The 19,959-nt window shown below is 46.9% G+C and overlaps 1 protein-coding gene across 1 annotated transcript in view; it reads right to left on the bottom strand.

Moving 5' to 3' along the window:
* The window catches only part of LOC129819768 (F-BAR and double SH3 domains protein 2-like), a 52,774-nt gene that overhangs the window by 8,253 nt on the left and 24,562 nt on the right, over window positions 1-19,959 (bottom strand). Inside the window, exons 4-10 of the mRNA XM_055876340.1 lie at window positions 18,556-18,632; window positions 18,071-18,215; window positions 8,615-8,748; window positions 8,334-8,388; window positions 8,076-8,204; window positions 7,733-7,855; window positions 4,558-4,653 (exon numbers count right to left, since the gene is read on the bottom strand). Of these exons, the coding sequence (XP_055732315.1) occupies window positions 4,558-4,653; window positions 7,733-7,855; window positions 8,076-8,204; window positions 8,334-8,388; window positions 8,615-8,748; window positions 18,071-18,215; window positions 18,556-18,632 (759 nt within the window). The remainder of the gene's footprint in view (window positions 1-4,557; window positions 4,654-7,732; window positions 7,856-8,075; window positions 8,205-8,333; window positions 8,389-8,614; window positions 8,749-18,070; window positions 18,216-18,555; window positions 18,633-19,959) is intronic.

Here is a 19,959-nt window from a genome sequence, read left to right as displayed (position 1 = left end):
GTTAATGCGAGTGTAGCAAAATGCTTGTGCTTCTAGTTCTGACAGTGCAGTAATATCTAACAATTCCCCAACAACTACCTAATACACACAAATCTAAAGGGGTGAATGAGAATATGTACATATAAATATCTGGATGAGCGATGGCCGAGTGGCATAGGCAAGGTGCAGTAGATGGTATAAAATACAGTATATACATATGAGTAATGTAAGATATGTAAAAAAAATTAAAGTGGCATTGTTTAAAGTGACTAGTGATCCATTTATTAAAGTGACCAGTGATTGGGTCTCAGTGTAGGCAGCAACCTCTCTGAGTTAGGGATTGCTGTTAACTGTTTGAATTACATGTCAATAAAACCCATTTCAATTACATGTCAGTAAAGCCCCTTTGAATTGAGAAAGCGATACCGTGCGAGAAAGAGCCAGAGCAAAAAAGAACAGAGAAAGCGCGTGAGGGAGCCAGCGAGGGAGCGAGCGAGAGCCAGCGAGGGAGCGAGCGAGAGCCAGCGAGGGAGAGAGCGAGAGCCAGCGAGGGAGAGAGCGAGAGCCAGCGAGGGAGAGAAAGAGAGCCAGCGAGGGAGAGAAAGAGAGCCAGCGAGGGAGAGAAAGAGAGCCAGCGAGGGAGAGAGCGAGAGAGAGCGAGAGCCAGCGAGGGAGAGAGCGAGAGCCAGCGAGGGAGAGAGCGAGAGCCAGCGAGGGAGAGAGCGAGAGAGAGCGAGAGCCAGCGAGGGAGAGAGCGAGAGCCAGCGAGGGAGAGAGCGAGAGAGAGCGAGAGCCAGCGAGGGAGAGAGCGAGAGCCAGCGAGGGAGAGAGCGAGAGAGAGCGAGAGAGAGCGAGAGCCAGCGAGAGCCAGCGAGGGAGAGAGCGAGAGCCAGCGAGGGAGAGAGCGAGAGCCAGCGAGGGAGAGAGCGAGAGCCAGCGAGGGAGAGAGCGAGAGCCAGCGAGGGAGAGAGCGAGAGCCAGCGAGGGAGAGAGCGAGAGAGAGCGAGAGCCAGCGAGGGAGAGAGCGAGAGCCAGCGAGGGAGAGAGTGAGAGAGAGCGAGAGCCAGCGAGGGAGAGAGCGAGAGAGAGCGAGAGCCAGCGAGGGAGAGAGCGAGAGCCAGCGAGGGAGAGAGCGAGAGAGAGCGAGAGCCAGCGAGAGCCAGCGAGGGAGAAAGCGAGAGCCAGCGAGGGAGAAAGCGAGAGCCAGCGAGAGAGAGCGAGAGCCAGCGAGGGAGAAAGCGAGAGCCAGCGAGAGAGAGAGCGAGAGAGAGCGAGAGCCAGCGAGGGAGAAAGCGAGAGCCAGCGAGGGAGAGAGCGAGAGAGAGCGAGAGCCAGCGAGGGAGAGAGCGAGAGAGAGCGAGAGCCAGCGAGGGAGAGAGAGAGCGAGAGCCAGCGAGGGAGAGAGCGAGAGAGAGCGAGAGCCAGCGAGGGAGAGAGCGAGAGAGAGCGAGAGCCAGCGAGGGAGAGAGCGAGAGAGAGCGAGAGCCAGCGAGGGAGAGAGCGAGAGAGAGCGAGAGCCAGCGAGGGAGAGAGCGAGAGAGAGCGAGAGCCAGCGAGGGAGAGAGCGAGAGAGAGCGAGAGCCAGCGAGGGAGAGAGCGAGAGAGAGCGAGAGCCAGCGAGGGAGAGAGCGAGAGAGAGCGAGAGCCAGCGAGGGAGAGAGCGAGAGAGAGCGAGAGCCAGCGAGGGAGAGAGCGAGAGAGAGCGAGAGCCAGCGAGGGAGAGAGCGAGAGAGAGCGAGAGCCAGCGAGGGAGAGAGCGAGAGAGAGCGAGAGCCAGCGAGGGAGAGAGCGAGAGAGAGCGAGAGCCAGCGAGGGAGAGAGCGAGAGAGAGCGAGAGCCAGCGAGGGAGAGAGCGAGAGAGAGCGAGAGCCAGCGAGGGAGAGAGCGAGAGAGAGCGAGAGCCAGCGAGGGAGAGAGCGAGAGAGAGCGAGAGCCAGCGAGGGAGAGAGCGAGAGAGAGCGAGAGCCAGCGAGGGAGAGAGCGAGAGAGACCGAGAGCCAGCGAGGGAGAGAGCGAGAGCCAGCGAGGGAGAGAGCGAGAGAGAGCGAGAGCCAGCGAGGGAGAGAGCGAGAGAGAGCGAGAGCCAGCGAGGGAGAGAGCGAGAGAGAGCGAGAGCCAGCGAGGGAGAGAGCGAGAGAGAGCGAGAGCCAGCGAGGGAGAGAGCGAGAGAGAGCGAGAGCCAGCGAGGGAGAGAGCGAGAGAGAGCGAGAGCCAGCGAGGGAGAGAGCGAGAGAGAGCGAGAGCCAGCGAGGGAGAGAGCGAGAGAGAGCGAGAGCCAGCGAGGGAGAGAGCGAGAGAGAGCGAGAGCCAGCGAGGGAGAGAGCGAGAGAGAGCGAGAGCCAGCGAGGGAGAGAGCGAGAGAGAGCGAGAGCCAGCGAGGGAGAGAGCGAGAGAGAGCGAGAGCCAGCGAGGGAGAGAGCGAGAGAGAGCGAGAGCCAGCGAGGGAGAGAGCGAGAGCCAGCGAGGGAGCGAGCGAGAGAGACCGAGAGCCAGCGAGGTAGAGAGCGAGAGCCAGCGAGGGAGAAAGCGAGAGCCAGCGAGGGAGAAAGCGAGAGAGAGCGAGGGAGAGAGCGAGAGAGAGCGAGAGCCAGCGAGGGAGAGAGCGAGAGCCAGCGAGGGAGAGAGCGAGAGCCAGCGAGGGGGAAAGCGAGAGCCAGCGAGGGAGAGAGCGAGAGAGAAAGCGAGAGCCAGCGAGGGAGAGAGCGAGAGAAAGCGAGAGCCAGCGAGGGAGAGAGCGAGAGAGAGCGAGAGCCAGCGAGGGAGAGAGCGAGAGAGAGCGAGAGCCAGCGAGGGAGAGAGCGAGAGCCAGCGAGGGAGCGAGCGAGAGAGACCGAGAGCCAGCGAGGGAGAAAGCGAGAGCCAGCGAGGGAGAGAGCGAGAGAGAGCGAGAGAGAGCGAGAGCCAGCGAGGGAGAGAGCGAGAGCCAGCGAGGGAGAAAGCGAGAGCCAGCGAGGGAGAAAGCGAGAGCCAGCGAGGGAGAAAGCGAGAGCCAGCGAGGGAGAAAGCGAGAGCCAGCAAGGGAGAGAGCGAGAGAGAGCGAGAGAGAGCGAGAGAGAGCGAGGGAGAGAGCGAGAGCCAGCGAGGGAGAAAGCGAGAGCCAGCGAGGGAGAGAGCGAGAGCCAGCGAGAGAGAGCGAGAGCCAGCGAGGGAGAGAGCGAGAGCCAGCGAGGGAGAGAGCGAGAGCCAGCGAGGGAGAGAGCGAGAGCCAGCGAGGGAGAGAGCGAGAGCCAGCGAGGGAGAGAGCGAGAGCCAGCGAGGGAGAGAGCGAGAGCCAGCGAGGGAGAGAGCGAGAGCCAGCGAGGGAGAGAGCGAGAGCCAGCGAGGGAGAGAGCGAGAGCCAGCGAGGGAGAGAGCGAGAGCCAGCGAGGGAGAGAGCGAGAGCCAGCGAGGGAGAGAGCGAGAGCCAGCGAGGGAGAGAGCGAGAGCCAGCGAGGGAGAGAGCGAGAGCCAGCGAGGGAGAGAGCGAGAGCCAGCGAGGGAGAGAGCGAGAGCCAGCGAGGGAGAGAGCGAGAGCCAGCGAGGGAGAGAGCGAGAGCCAGCGAGGGAGAGAGCGAGAGCCAGCGAGGGAGAGAGCGAGAGCCAGCGAGGGAGAGAGCGAGAGCCAGCGAGGGAGAGAGCGAGAGCCAGCGAGGGAGAGAGCGAGAGCCAGCGAGGGAGAGAGCGAGAGCCAGCGAGGGAGAAAGCGAGAGCCAGCAAGAGAGAGCAAGCGCTATTCAATGTGGACCATGCCTAAGGCCAATAAATCAATAAAGGAAAGCCACACTGAGTTACTTTTAGAGGCCGAGGCAGTCAGTGGTGGAAGGGTGGAGGTGGGGGGCTGGAGTGAGTCTCCCTCACAATGCCCCTTTTTCACAGACGGCCTGCCTCTTTCAGTGCTGTTATTTTCCGGATACCTCTGTCACATTGTGCAGGGAGGGGAAAGGGGGGTAGGTTTGAGGGAGGTGGAGGGTGCAACTGCATCACTAAATGTTTTCTTTAGGAACAGGCCACCGCTTGTTTCACTACCAACGGAAAACAACGAGGGTCTTGGAAACAAACACCCTCTGCAGGCAGCAGAAGGTGCGGACAAGTGCACTGGCGGGCAGACGAACTGACTGGCAGGCTGGGTCAGTTGAGAACATGTTCCTCTGGGGCTCGCATGCACACCATATACATACACACCATAAACCATACAAACAAACCTGCGTGCAACACAAACACACTCACCAAAACACACACATCGCATGTAATGGACGTCACTGTCATTTAACAGCTTTGCTTCCTCCCTCACAGGTCCACTACTGGGGTTGATTTTACAAATCACAATCCTGTCTCGCAATGCCTTAGCCAGCTACGCCAAAGAAAAGCTAGCAATTCAATGGCATGGGTAGAGGCATTTCAAGTTGAGGAGTGAGCCTACAAATTCAACTTGGTTACACATACGCACAAGCATGTACGGTAGAGCAGGTTAGCTAGCCTAGCGGTGAAGAAGGACCAGTGGTTCTACAAGAGGGTAGCTTTAGCATAGCTAGTGTGTGGTGTAGCACTAGCCACCACGTTCCATGAGAGAAGTAGCATTAGCGTAGTACTACTACCCACCGTGTCAGTGTTGATGGGCTGGAAGAGGATGGCTGGGGTACTGTGGAACACTTGGTTCTGCTGTACAAACTGCTGCTGGTGGAAGTCCTGACTCATCTGAAGAGAACACACGAACATACGCAGATGCACACACACATGCAGACACGCACACACACGCAGACACGCACACATAGCCATTTAGTTAACCTCATAATACAGCACAATAGAAGCAACTGATAATCTGAAAGAGGCATAAAAGGATTAGAATAGATAAAAGTCATTATCATGACAGAAGAGGCCTTAAACTCCTTTGAGAGTTTATTATGTCATTGGCGAGCGACCACACTGTTCTTATTTAAGCCAGGGCCATCGAAGGACCACTGACGGTCAGAGCAGAGCGCAGCATGACCCACAGTCACAGGGGAGCATTCATAGTCACCTCAAGGGTCATAGGAAGATTACCAGAGAGAGGTCAAAACTATATACCCACACACACAGCCTGCTGTGGCGTCACAGTGAAAGAGGAACCATATGAGTCAGCCGGTAGAAATCTGACCCCTCTGTGGGATTTGGCACCTACAGCTTACTGCCTCCCTGCATATACACAGTACCAGTCAATTGAATCATGCAGTAACCAGAAAAAGTGTTCTTCAAAGTAGCCCCCCTTTGCCTTGATGACAGCTCTGCACACTCTTGGCATTCTCTCAACCAGCTTCACGAGGTAGTCACCTAGAATGCATTTCAATTAACAGGTGTGCCTTGTTAAAAGTTAATTTGTGAAATTTCTTTCCTTCTTAATGCGTTTGAGCCAATCAGTTGTGTTGTGACAAGGTAGGGGTGGTATACAGAGGATAGCCCTATTTGGTAAAAGACCAAGTCCAAATTATGGCAAGAACAGCTCAAATAAGCAAAGAGAAACAACAGTCCATCTTTAAGACATGAAGGTTTGTCAATCCGGAACTTTTCAAGAACTTTGAACGTTTCTTCAAGTGCAGTCGTAAAAAACATCAAGCTCTATGATGAAACTGGCTCTCATGAGGACCACCACAGGAAAGGACGACCCAGAGTCACCTCTGTTGCAGAGGATAAGTTCCTTAGAGTTACCAGCCTCAGAAATTGCAGCCCAAATAAATGCTTCACAGAGTTCAAGTAACAGACATCAACATCAACTGTTCAGAGAGACTGTGTGGATCAGGTCTTCATGATCAAATTGCTGCAAAGAAACCACTACTAAAGGACACCAATAAGAAGAAGAGACTTGCTTGGGCCAAGAAACACAAGCAATGGACATTGGACCGGTGGAAATCTGTCCTTTGGTCTGATGAGTCCAAATTTGAGATTTTTGGTTCCAACCGCCATGTCTTTGTGAGACGCAGAGTAGGTTGAACGGATGATCTCTGCATGTGTAGTTCCCACCATGAAGCATTGAGGAAGAAGTGTGATGGTGTGGGGGTGCTTTTCTGGTGACACTGTCTGTGATTTATTTAGAATTCAAGGCACACTTAACCAGCATGGCTACCACAGCGATACACTATCCCATCTGGTTTGCGCTTAGTCCCACTATCATTTGTTTTTCAACAGGACAATGACCCAACACACCAACAAGCTGTGTAAGGGCTATTTGATCACCCAACTTCAACCCAATTGAGATGGGTTGGGATGAGTTGGACCGCAGAGTGAAGGAAAAGCAGCCAACAAGTGCTCAGCATATGGTGGAAACTCCTTCAAGACTATTGGAAAAACATTCCAGGTGAAGCTGGTTGAGAGAATGCCAAGTGTGCAGAGCTGTCATCAAGGCAAAGGTTGGCTACTTTGAGGAATCTAAAATATATTTTGATTTGTTTAACACTTTTTTAGTTACTACATGATTCCATATGTGTTATTTCATTGTTTTGATGTCTTCACTAATATTCTTCAAGGTAGAAAATACTAATAATAAAGAAAAACCCTTGAATAGGTGTCCAAACTTTTGACTGGTACTTGTACGTTCATGCTGGGTTGAGCGGAAACTATCTGTAAACTACAGTCATGTTACAGAAACACAAGATGACCCCAAGAGCCCCGGACTAAGATCGCTGAGGGGTAACTGAATAGCTAGGAAGACAACAGCGTATTGGGATAAGTAATTAGTAATGTCTAAATCTTTAAAGCTAGAATCCATAGTTGCTACACACATTTTTGGACTTAAATGATATTATACCCATAGATTTTAAGAATATAATTTATAAATGCCTATAAATGAGCTTTGTTCAATGGTCATACCCCATCAGAACCCAAAATATAAGCTTGCTTTACTCCAATGTTTGGAAACAACGTAAACAAACACTTGTATAGCCTCAAAACATGGTTAAAACTATACATTTGATATCATGGAGGGTCAGTCTTTGCATGCATAACTCTCCAGCCCCATCCCTTAGCTTTTTAGCAAAACAGGGGTGGGGAGGTACTTTGTTATTGTTTAAATGAACAATTCTAGCTTTAAAAGAAAAATATGGACCTGAACAATGGTATACATGCTAACTTGACCATCTGGGTTTTGAACCTGGGTCTCCTGCACACTCTGAGCTAAAGCCTAGGCATTAGCTCAGGGGAGTTAACGCAATCCTTCAGCTTTCAGGCAAGGTTCTGGACGAACCACCTGTTACACCGACTTCCCAGCATTCTCTGCATAGAAACTCTCTCCCAAAGTAAAAAAAAAAACTCCAATAAAAGCCTGGTTTGTGCTGTATAGCCAATATCATTAGACCATAGGAGTTGGTGTAACGGATGTGAAATGGCTATCTAGTTAGCGGGTACGCGCTAGTAGCACTTCAATCAGTTACGTCACTTGCTCTGAGACATTAAGTAGGGTTGCCCCTTGCTCTGCAAGGGCCGCGGCCTTTGTGGAGCGATGGGTAACGATGCTTCGTGGGCGACCGTTGTTGATGTGTGCAGAAGGTCCCAGGTTCGCGCCCGTGTCGGGGCGACGACGTAAAGTTCTACTGTTACATTGGCAAGACAGCACAAACAGATCTTGGTTCAGGCTAGTTCAATGAAGGATAATACCTGCGGCCATTAGTATCAAGCATCTCAGAATTCCCCGTTCAAGTTCCATTTCCTATACATTTTTCATCTAAAAGGCAAAACTGATTCTGGATCAGCGCTCCTTCGAGACACTTGACACATACGGCCACTGGGCTAGTTTGCGTGCGCTCACCCCGTTGGAGCTCTCCAGGAGGATGTTGAAAGTGTTGTGAACAGCCTGGTAGGACTCAAGCTCCATCTGGCACAGAGAGACCAGGTAGTCCTTCACCTGCTCATAGATGCTCCCATCCAGGACCTGAGGAGCGCAGTAAAGAGGGAAAGAACTTAACTTGTAATTTATCAGTAATGCAGCAATAACCCTCCATCTCACTCACTCGCACACTGGTGGTGGCGTTCCAGGTAGCCTGTTTTTGCAGTCATGCTAACTATGACACAACAATCACATGAGATATGAGGCAACTGCAATTTTCTTTTACCTGAAATGCCCACATACTTTGTGTGTGCCAACGCCTCACCTTAATGCAGTCGATCAGGTCAGTGTCGTAGTAGCGCTGCTGGTGAGCGTTAGCCGCAGCTAGCGTGAGGAGATAGTCGTTCCTTGCATGGGTGGCTTTGGAGTTACACTCACTCCTCTTGGCTTTCAGCTGAAAACATGCACATCAGTAACTTAGTTTGATAGTTGTACTTTTTTTCCTTTCCATTCCCATATGCACTTGAGTTTGTAGTCATGGCCAATTGGCCATACATAAAATTGATTAATTTAATTCTCTCACCTTTACACTTGCCCTCTGCAGACTGGACCTGGATTGGAAGAGACTCAGTTTGGACCTGGACAGAACAGAAGGAGAGATGGAACATGTGAACAGTCACACAAGACCAATGATTCCCTATAGTCTTTTACATTGTCACTCCTGTACATTCGTGAGGATTGGATAGGTAGCATTATGGCAATAGCTCCACCTTTCCCTCAGATTTGTTACCCATCTGATCCTCTCAAATCTCCACAAGGCCGTAGGGGTAGGATTTTTTAGTTTGTGTGTGTGCATGCACTTACTTGGCGTCCTGTTCGGCCTTGTCCCTGACGGCCTGGGCCATGGTCTCTGTTTCCTGGTACTTCTTCCTGGTCTTAGCCAGCTCCTTCACCGAGTCCTGCAGCTCCGCCTGCACCAGCATCAGCTGGTCAATACACTGAACAAATAACCAGAGGGCATACAGTCAGCTGGTCAGTACACTGGAGAATAGTGCTGAGCGATTAACCAACTTTTCTGGGGGTTTTCTGTTATTAAATTTATTGACTGATGTCGGTTCAATTACTTGAATTCCATTTAGACAGACGGATCAGAGAGGAAGAGGCAAAGCGAGAGGTTTCACTTTTGCCAAAATAAGTCAAAAATAAGCCCAAAGCGAAGTCTATTGGCTTAGTTTGGACCTAAGCTTGTCGCCTGCATTCCCGCCTTTGGGACAACAACTCCCATTGTTAGGGCGTAAACGGGAGCATCTCGTCATTATATACAGATCTTTGGACAGATACACTTTTACGCCTGCTACATTAGGTTAGATACACAGACTGCATAGACCGCATGAGAGAGTAATGTACACAACAACGACAAGAGGGACAGAGACAGTTCGTGAAAGTATGCCTTATCAACTTTGAAGAACTAGTAAAATGATTGTCAGACAGCTCTGCAGCATAATATGCAGTTTGGCAAAATATGAAGATAGTAAAGTATGGGGAGCACATAGCGTTGTATGGCCTGGCTGCCTGCTACTGCCTGAGCAGAGATGATTACTTTAAGGAATGAAAAATAATAAAGCCATCAAATAAAAACTAAGTAGCTGAAATATTGCATAGTAATTTCCTATTTTTCTATTGATGTCTACCCAACGTGGACCTGACAGAGATAATGAAACATTATCAATGTTCACTATTTTTGGCTTTGGAATTTCCATTAAAAGCTCTAAAATCATTGTAACGTCATTATCTCATAATGCATTCCATGTAAAAATAAAAAAAGTCGCAACCAAAAACCGTGATAATTTGTTAAATAATTGAACCGAAACCTAACAGACCTAGAAAAGCACTAATAGCTCAGCACTACTGGAGAAACAACCAGAGGACATACAGTCAGCTGGTCAATAAACATAGTCAGCTGGCACAGTATGGCTCATGTGGTGAAACATGTCAAATATCCTGACTCATTGCTAATACAGTTACCCGAGCCATGGCTCACTTCCTTCCCTCAGACAGTACAGGACTATCAGGGCGATGACTGGCCAATAGCTTCTACCCCCAGACCACGAATAGCCACTAGGCAGCTACCTGCTCCCCCCCACCCTGCAATTACATCTGCGTACCTGTACATGTGACTAATAAACTCAATCTAATAACATACCTGGACAAGCATGCTTGTTCCACTGGTAGCCATGCTAAGATGTTTGTACTAAGAATAAATATGATATTCCTATTATTTGTTCACCCTATCAGACAGGGTAAACAAGAGGGTGCTAGTTGATGGTAACCAGCGGAATGTGGATAGAGATAAATAGAGAGCAAGTGTTGGCCAAAGCCTGACATCCAGTGATCATATGGACAGGGTGGCCATGTGGCCAACTCTTAGCTGATATTGAAGCAAAGCGTCCAGGCTTGGGCATGTTCAGTAGGGCGAAAACGTTTCAAAATGGACTAAAACAGGGAGTTAAGGTTTTGCTACAGTGTGCCAAACTGAACATGACCCAGTATATGAAAAGAGCGTACCAAGAAAAACGTTGTTTGCTGAAGTGCGAAAGCCCACCTGAACTATGACCCAGTATATATTAATACAGTGTCTTGCAAAAGTATTCAGACCCCCTTGGATGTCTTCACTTTTGTTACAAAGTGGGATTAAAATGGATTTACTTGTCTTTTTTTGTTGTCAATTTACACACAATACTCGAATGTCAGTGGAAGAATTATTATTTATTTAAGATAAATTCATAACTATAATAATCGTTGCATAAGTATTCCACCCCTTTGTTTAGGCAAGCCTACATTTGTTTAGAAGACAAATTTGGCATAACAAGTTACATGGACTCACTTTTTTTATGACTGACACATTCTCTGTCCCCCATACATATAACATCTGTAAGGTCCCTCCAGTCAAGTATTGAATTTCAAGCATAGATTCAACTACAAACATCAGGGAGCTTTTCGAAAGCCTCAAAGGGCAGTGATTGGTAAATTGATAACAATAACAAAATCAGACATTGAATTTCTCTTTAAGCATGGTCAAGTTAATAATTATGTTGTGGAGTATGTATTAAACCACAAAGACACAGGGATCTTACCACGAGGCCATTGGGGATTTTAAAACAGCTACAGAGTTCAATGGCTGTGATGGGAGAAAACGGAGGATGGATCAACAACATTGTAGTCGACTCCACTCTTAATGCCAGAGTGAAAATCTATGGCAAGACTTAAATTGCCGTCTAGTCATGATCCCCAATATGTTGACAGAGCCTGAAGAATGGTTAAAAGAATAATGGGCAAATATTGCACAATGCAGGTGTACAAAGCTCTTATACACTTACCCAAGAAGACACGGCTGTAGTCAATGCCAAAAAGTGTTTCTAACATGTATTGACCCAGGGAGCTGAATACTTATGCAACAACTATGTTTTAGAGTTATTACATTGTTATTATTTTTCCTTCCACTTTGGCATTAGAATATTTTGGGTAGATTGTAGACAAAAAAGTACAATTCAATTAATTTTAATCCCACTTTGTAACACAATAAATCCAAGGGGTCTGAATACTTTTGCACAGCACTGTATATAACAGTGCATTCGGAAAGTATTCATACCCCTTGACTTTGGGGCGGCAGGTAGCCTAGTGGTTAGAGTGTTGGGCCAATAACCGAAAGGTTGGTAGATCGAATCCCTGAGCTGACAAGGTAAAAATCTGTCGTTCTGCCCCTGAACAGTTAACCCATTGTTCCTAGGCCGTCATTGTAAATAAGAATTTGTTCTTAACTGACTTGCCTAGTTAAATAAAATATGTCCACATTTTGTTAGATTCATCAAGGATCTCTGTACTTTGCTCCGTTCATCTTCCCCTCGATCCTGACTGGTCTCCCAGTCCCTGCTGCTGAAAAACATCCCCCATCGCAATGCTGACACCACGCTTCACCGTAGGGATGGTGTCAGGTTTCCTCCAGACATGACGCTTGGCATTCAGGTCAAAGAGTTCAATCTTGTTTTCATCAGACCAGAGAATCTTGTTTCTCATGGTCAGAGTCCTTTAGGTGCCTTATCAAATCAACTCAAAATGTATTGGTCACATACACGTGTTTAGCAGATGTTATTGCGGGTGTAGCGAAATTTTTGTGATTCTAGCTCAGACAGTGAAGTAATATCAGTTTCACAACAAAACAACAAAAATACACATAAATCTAAGTAGGGTTGCAAAGGGTCAGAAACTTCCCGGGAAATTTCCTGGAAGTCCTGGAATTTTGCTTAAATTTATAAAAAAAAGTTAGCTTATAACAGTGAACCTTTTTTGTGGGATACACAAGGCAATTTTAGGTATTGTGGCATATTTTGGTTAAACTATCCCCAATTCAACGGAATTGCAACCCTCTGCATGCACAGTGCATTCTTCATCACATGTGCAGCGCACTATTCCATCACATGTCCAGCTGACTGTCAAGATCTTGCACACAAATGAGATGCTATTGAGCCCAAACTAAACACTTTGAGCCGAGGACTACTTGCTTTCTGGTAAGTTTTGATTACAATACTGAGTGGGGTGAATATAAACTCAGCAAAAAAAGAAACGTCCCTTTTTCAAGACCCTGTCTTTCAAAGATAATTCGTAAAAATCCATATAACTTCACAGATTTTCATTGTAAAGGGTTTAAACACTGTTTCCCATGCTTGTTCAATGAACCATGAACAATTAATGAACATGCACCTGTGGAACGGTCGTTAAGACACTAACAGCTTACAGATGGTACACAATTAAGGTCACAGTTATGAAAACTTAGGACACTTAAGAGGCCTTTCTACTGACTCTGAAAAACACCAAAAGAAAGATGCCCAGGGTCCCTGCTCATCTGCGTGAACGTGCCTTAGGCATAGTACAAGGAGGCATGAGGACTGCAGATGTGGCCATGGCAATAAATTGCAATGTCCGTACTGTGAGACGCCTAAGACAGTGAAACAGGGAGACAGGATGGACAGGTGATCGTCCTCGCAGTGGCAGACCACGTGTAACAACACCTGCAAAGGATCGGTACATCTGAACATCACACCTGCGGGACAGGTACAGGATGGCAACAACAACTGCCAGAGTTACACCAGGAACGCACAATCCCTCCATCAGTGCTCAGACTGTCCGCAATAGGCTGAGAGAGGCTGGTTTGAGGGCTTGTAGGCCTGTTGTAATGCAGGTCCTCACCAGACATCACCGGCAACAACGTCGTCTATGGGCACAAACCCACCGTCGCGGGACCAGACAGGACTGGCAAAAAGTGCTCTTCACTGACGAGTCGCGGTTTTCTCTCACCAGGGGTGATGGTCGGATTCGCGTTTATCATCGATGGAATGAGTGCTACAACTGAGGCCTGTACTCTGGAGCGGGATCGATTTGGAGGTGGAGGGTCCGTCGTGGTCTGGGGCGGTGTGTCTACAGCATCATCGGACTGAGCTTGTTGTCATTGCAGGCAATCTCAATGCTGTGCGTTACAAGGAAGACATCCTCCTCCCTCATGTGGTACCCTTCCTGCAGGCTCATCCTGACATGACCCTCCAGCATGACAGTGCCACCAGCCACACTGCTCGTTCTCTGCGTGATTTCCTGCAAGACAGGAATGTCGGTGTTCTGCCATGGCCAGCGAAGAGCCCACATGTCAATCCCATTGAGCACATCGGGGACCTGTTGGATCGGAGGGTGAGGCCTGGGGCCAATCCCCCAGAAATGTCCGGGAACTTGCAGGTGCCTTGGTGGAAGAGTGGGGTAACATCTCACAGCAAGAACTGGCAAATCTGTTGCAGTCCATGAGGAGGAGATGCACTGCAGTACTTAATGCAGCTGGTGGCCACACCAGACACTGACTGTTTGTCACGTTCCTGACCTGTTTTCTGTTGTTTTTGTATGTGTTTAGTTGGTCAGGGCGTGAGTTGGGGTGGGCATTCTATGTTATGTGTTTCTATGTTGGGTTAAATGTGTTGCCTGATATGGTTCTCAATTAGAGGGAGGTGTTTGACGTTTCCTCTGATTGAGAACCATATTAAGGTAGGCTGTTCTCACTGTTTGTTTGTGGGTGATGTTTCCTGTCGCTGTGTCTGTGTTAGTTGCACCACACGGTACTGTCTCGTCTCGTTCGTTCTTTTCCTGTTCATGCGTTCTTCGTGTTTATGTAGTTCTCATGTTCAGGTCTGTTTAACGTCGTTTGTTGTTTTGTAATCTATTCAAGTGTTTTTCGTGTTTTGTCTTGTTATTAAATTCATTATGTCTACATACCTCGCTGCGTGTTGGTCTGATCCATGCTCCTCCTCGCCTGAGGAGGAGAACGAATATGACGACCGTTACACTGTTACTTTTTATTTTGACCCCCCCCTTTGTTCAGGGACACATTATTCCATTTCTGTCAGTCACATGTCTTTGGAACTTGTTCAGTTAATGTCTCAGTTGTTGAATCTTATGTTCATACAAATATTTACACATGTTAAGTTTGCTGAAAATAAATGCAGTTGACAGTGAGAGGGCGTTTCTTTTTATATGAGTTTATTTTATATGGCACACACATGGTTGTGTTAACTAGTAAATTGTAGCCTACAACAAAGTGTTTTTAAATCATTTTTAACTTGTTAACATTTTCTGCTAGTTAGTTTTTGCTACCATGTCGGTTTTAGCTTGCTTGAGCCTGCTGATTGAGGAGTGTTAATTCACCTGTTTCCAAACATTTATCTTACGAAGGAGTTGCTTAATCTAACTGTTTAACTATTTATCTGTACATGGAATTGTATGTTTCTTTTTACTCATTTTTTTCTAATCTGAAAATGGAGACATTTCACTGCAGTTAATGTAGAAAAAGCTGTGTACATTCGCAAATACTGGGCCAAGTCATATGTGAAAAATGCAACAAAGATGCAAAATCATCTGGCCAAGTGCCTAAAGTTCCCTCAGCGCTCACAACAAGCAACTTCTGACAAAAGTCCATTTTACTTTAATTCGAGGTGATAATACTGAATCAAACATCGATAGCAACAGCTCATGGTCCTCCTGGAATCAGAAGTTGTTTTTTTACTCAATGGAGGAACGTAGTCAGAGAAATGCTGATGAATGTCTTGCTCGAGCTGTGTATGCAACTGGTTCTCCTCTGATGCTCACAGGCAATGTGTATTGGAAGAGATTTCTGAGTATTGTTCGCCCAGCATACACCCCTCCAACCAGACATGCTTTATCTACTCATTTGCTGGATACAGAGTTCAGAGTTCAAGTGAAGGTCAAGCAAATCATAGAGAAAGCAGACTGTATTGCAATCATCTCTGATGGGTGGTCAAATGTTTGTGGACAAGGAATAATTAACTACATCATCTCCACCCCTCAACCAGTATTCTACAAGAGCACAGACACAAGGGACAACAGACACACCGGTCTCTACATTGCATATGAGCTGAAGGCAGTCAATGACCTTGGACCACAGAAGGTATTTGCACTGGTGACAGACAATGCTGCGAACATGAAGCCTGCTTGGTCTAAAGTGGAGGAGTCCTACCCTCACATCACACCCATTGGCTGTGCTGCTCATGCATTGAATATGCTCCTCAAGGACATCATGGCACTGAAAACAATTGATACACTCTACAAGAGAGCCAAGGAAATTGTTAGTTATGTGAAGGGTCATCACGTTATAGCAGCAATCTACCTCACCAAGCAAAGTGAGAAGAATAAGAGCACCACATTGAAGCTGCCCAGCAACAGCCGTTGGGGTGGTGTTGTCATCATGTTTGACTGTCTCCTGGGAGGGAAGGAGTCTCTCCAGGAAATGGCCATATCACAGTCTGCCGATATGGACAGCCCCATCAAGAGGATCCTCCTGGATGATGTATTTTGAGAGAAAGTGGTAAGCAGCCTGAAACTCCCGAAACCTATAGTAGTAGCCATTGCATGGATTGAGAGAGACAATGCCATCCTGTCTGCTTGCAGATGTCAGAGAAGAAATCCGTACTGCCCTGCCCACTTCACTGTTGCTCCAAGCAGAGGAAACTGCAGTTCTGAAATACATCAAAAAGCATGAAGACTTCTGCCTGAAGCCCATACACGCCGCAACTTACATGTTGGACCCCAAGTATGCTGGCAAGTGCATCCTGTCTGGTGCAGAGATCAACAAGGCCTATGGTGTCATCACAACTGTGTCTCGCCACTATGGTCTGGATGAGGGCAAGGTTCTGGGCAGTCTGGCGAACTGGTCCTTGTTTGGGAACACACACCAAAGCATGCAACAGGCTGACCAAAACAAGGGTTGAAATATTGGTGGTCATCCGGACAAATTTGAGGCTTTTTGAGCACGACAACGAGCCATCCTCAACAAGGTTGGAAAGTGACAGTGAAGATGAGGCCTCAGAGTCTGATGTTCAAGAGGTGGACATTGAGAAGGTCCAGGGAGAAGACATGGAAGCCTGAGAGGTCGACAACCAAAGCTTTAGTTTCTAGACTATCATTTTACAGATGTATGTTGAAAATGTTGTTGGGAGATGCGATGGATCATTGGGGATCATTCAATATTCCCTTTCTTTTGTTGTTCAGTGAAATAGTTGAAATGGTTGAAAAGATTGAAATGGTATTAAAATTAATTCCCATGGAAAGTTTCCACCTCTGAATATTCCCCAAAATGTGCATTCCTAAATCTAAGTAAGGAATGAATTAAGAATATATATACATATATGTCAGAGCGGCATTGGACTAAGATACGGTGGCATAGTATAGAATACAGTTTATACATATTGTAATGCAAGATACGGAGATATTATTAAAGTGGCTAGTGTTTCATTCCTTAAAGTGGCCAGTGATTCCTAATCTATGTCTACAGGCCGCAGACTCTGATGTGCTAGTGATGGCTGTTTAGCAGTCTGATGGCCTTGAGATAGAAGCTGTTTTTCAGTCTCTCGGTCCTAGCTTTGATACACCTGTACTGACCTCACCTTCTGGATGATAGCGGGGTGAACAGGCAGTGGCTCGGGTGGTTGATGTCCTTGATGATCTTTTTGGCCTTCGTGTCCAGGAGGGCGAGAAGTTTGCCCCCGGTAAAGCGTTGGGCAGATCGCACCACCCTCTGGAGAGCGGTTGTGGTTGCGGTTGTGGGGGGCGCAGTTGCCGTACCAGGCGGTGATACAGCCCGACAGGATGCTCTCAATTGTGCATCTGTAAAAGTTTGTGAGGGTTTTAGGTGTTAAGCCAAATTTCTTTAGCCTCCTGAGGCCTTTCGGCAAACTCCAAGCGGGCTGTCATGTGCCTTTTACTGAAGAGTGGCTTCCGTCTGGCCACTCTACCATAAAGGCCTGATCGGTGGAGTGCTGCAGAGATGGTTGTCCTTCTGGAAGTTTCTCCCATCTCCACAGAGGAACTCTGGAGCTCTGTCAGAGTGACTGTGGGTTCTTGGTCACCTCCCTGACCAAGGCCATTCTCCCGATTGTTCAGTTTGGCCAGGCAGCCATCTCTAGGAAGAGTCTTAGTGGTTCGAAACTTCTTCCATTTAAGAATGATGGAGGCCACTACGGACAATTCCTTTGACCTCATGGCTTGGTTTTTGCTGTGACATGCACCGGCAACTGTGGGACCTTATATAGACAAGTGTGTGCCTATCTAAATCATGTTCAATCAAATGATTTTAACACAGATGGACTCCAATCAAGTTGTAGAAACATCTCAAGGATGATCAATGGAAACAAGATGCACATGAGCTCAATTTTGAATCTCAAGGGAGTTTTTCCTAGCTACCGTGCTTCTACATCTGCATTGCTTGCTGTTTTAGGCTGGGTTTCTGTACAGCACTTTGTGACATCTGCTGATGTAAAAAGGGCTTTATAAATACATGTGATCATAGCAAAGGGTCTGAATACTTATGTAAATAAGGTATCTGTTTATTTGTAATACATATTCAATAATGTAGAAAACCAGTTTTCGCTTGTCATTATGGGGTTTTGTTTGTAGATTGATGAGGAAAATGTTTGATTTAATCCATTTTAGAATAAGGCTTTAAAAAAAAAAGTTAAAGGGGTTTAATACTTTCCAAAATGCAATGTATACACTGGTTTGTATCCAAAGAACAGCAGACTTCTCCTTAGAAAGCACATATCCTGAACTGGTTCAGTCATTTCAACTCACCAGCTGTATAAATGGAGACATGCGTCAAATAATCTAAACCATGTGAGAGAGCAAGAGGGCGAGCGAGATTGAGGATAGAGACGGGGTGGGGGGAGTCTAAACTATGGAAAGCTCAGCAGTTTTGTGGTGATTTGCCTTCCATACCTTCCTGAGTTGCTGCTCCTTCTGCAGCCTGGCAGTCTTGGCAGGGTCTGACACTTGGTTCCTGTAGTTCTCACAGGCCGTGATCCTGGTTTGGCTCACTTGCACTATGCCCTCCAGGTATGCCTTCCACAACATGTACATGTTCCTGTGACAACAGACACACAATAGTCAGTGTGAATACTGGTAATATCCCTGATATTTTTTTATGTTCTTGGTTGTGACGACACAATACAAGAACTGTTGGTTTAACCAGTTAATCTTTTGAACAAGAACCTTTATTTAAAAGGCAATGACAATTCGGCCATGAGAGAACCTGTAATAAATACAGTACAAAATATCAAAGAGTCTAGAAAAAAATGGCAAATAATAATATGTAGCTTTCAATAATACACACTGATACTGGTAGTACTATTACGGAAGAACGAGAGAGACATTGCTGACGCTGCTGAGACAATAATGGTTCACTCATTGGCTAGAGGTCTTACCCGTGGTCTGTTGGCTCCTCTGATAGGCTGTCTGGCCATTCCCTCTTCAGGTACTGATTGGCCAGCTTGTGTAGAGCCTGGGAGGGAGGAAGAGGATCGATGACCTTTAATCTCTGAACTCCAGACCCACTTACTGATCTTACAGTTGAAGTTGGAAGTTTACATACACCTTAACAAAATACATTTAAACTCAGTTTTCACAATTCCTGACATTTAATCCTTGTAAAAATTCCCTGTTTTAGGTCAGTTAGGATCACCACTATATTTTAAGAATGTGAAATGTCAGAATAATAGTAGAGAGAATGATTTATTATTTCAGCTTTTATTTCTTTCATCACATTCCCAGTGGGTCAGAAGTTTACATACACTCAATTAGTATTTGGTAGCATTGCCTTTAAATTGTTTGCCTTCAGCATTGCCTTTAAACCTTTGTTGTCCTTAAGCCATTTTGCCACAACTTTGGAAGTATGCTTGGGGTCATTGTCCATTTGGAAGACCCATTTGCGACCAAGCTTTAACTTCCTGACTGATGTCTTGAGATGCTGCTTCAATATATCCACATCATTTTCCTCCCTGATGATGCCATCTATTTTGTGAAGTGCACCAGTCTCTCCTGCAGCAAAGCACCCCCACAACATGATGCTGCCACCCCCGTGCTTCACGGTTGGGATGTTGTTCTTCGGCTTGCAAGCCTCCCCCTTTTTCCTCAAACATAACAATGGTCATTATTGCCAAACAGTTCAATTTTTGTTTCATCAGACATTTCTCCAAAAAGTACGATCTATGTCCCCATGTGCAGTTGAAAACCGTAGTCTGGCTTTTTTATGGCGATTGTGGAGCAGTGGCTTCTTCCTTGCTGAGCGGCCTTTCAGTTTATGTCGATAAAGGACTCGTTTTACTGTGGATATAGATACTTTTGTACCTATTTCCTCCAGCATATTCACAAGGTCCTTTGCTGTTGTTCTGGAATTGAGTTGCACTTTTCGCACAAAAGTACATTCATCTCTAGGAGACAGAACGCGTCTCCTTCCTGAGCGGTATGACGGCTGCGTGGTCCCATGGTGTTTATACTTGCGTACTATTGTGCGCACTATTGTTTGTACAGATAAACGTGGTACCTTAAGGCATTTGGAAATTGCTGAAATCTGATGTCTTGGCTGATTTCATTTTTTTCCCCCATGATGTCAAGCAAAGAGGCACTGAGTTTGAATGTAGGCCTTGAAATATATCCACAGGTACACCTCCAATTAGGCTAATTGACATAATTTGAGTTATCAGAAGATTCTAAAGCCATGACATTTTCTGGAATTTTCCAACCTGTTTAAAGGCACAGTCAACTTAGTGTATGTAAACTTCTGACCCACTGGAATTGTGATACAGTGAATTATAAGTGAAATAATCTGT

The sequence above is a fragment of the Salvelinus fontinalis genome, chromosome 2 (assembly GCF_029448725.1).
Source record: "Salvelinus fontinalis isolate EN_2023a chromosome 2, ASM2944872v1, whole genome shotgun sequence".
Lineage (NCBI taxonomy): Eukaryota > Metazoa > Chordata > Actinopteri > Salmoniformes > Salmonidae > Salvelinus > Salvelinus fontinalis.
The sequence above is the reverse complement of the archived record's forward strand: the minus strand, read 5'-3'. Positions and strand labels throughout refer to the sequence as shown.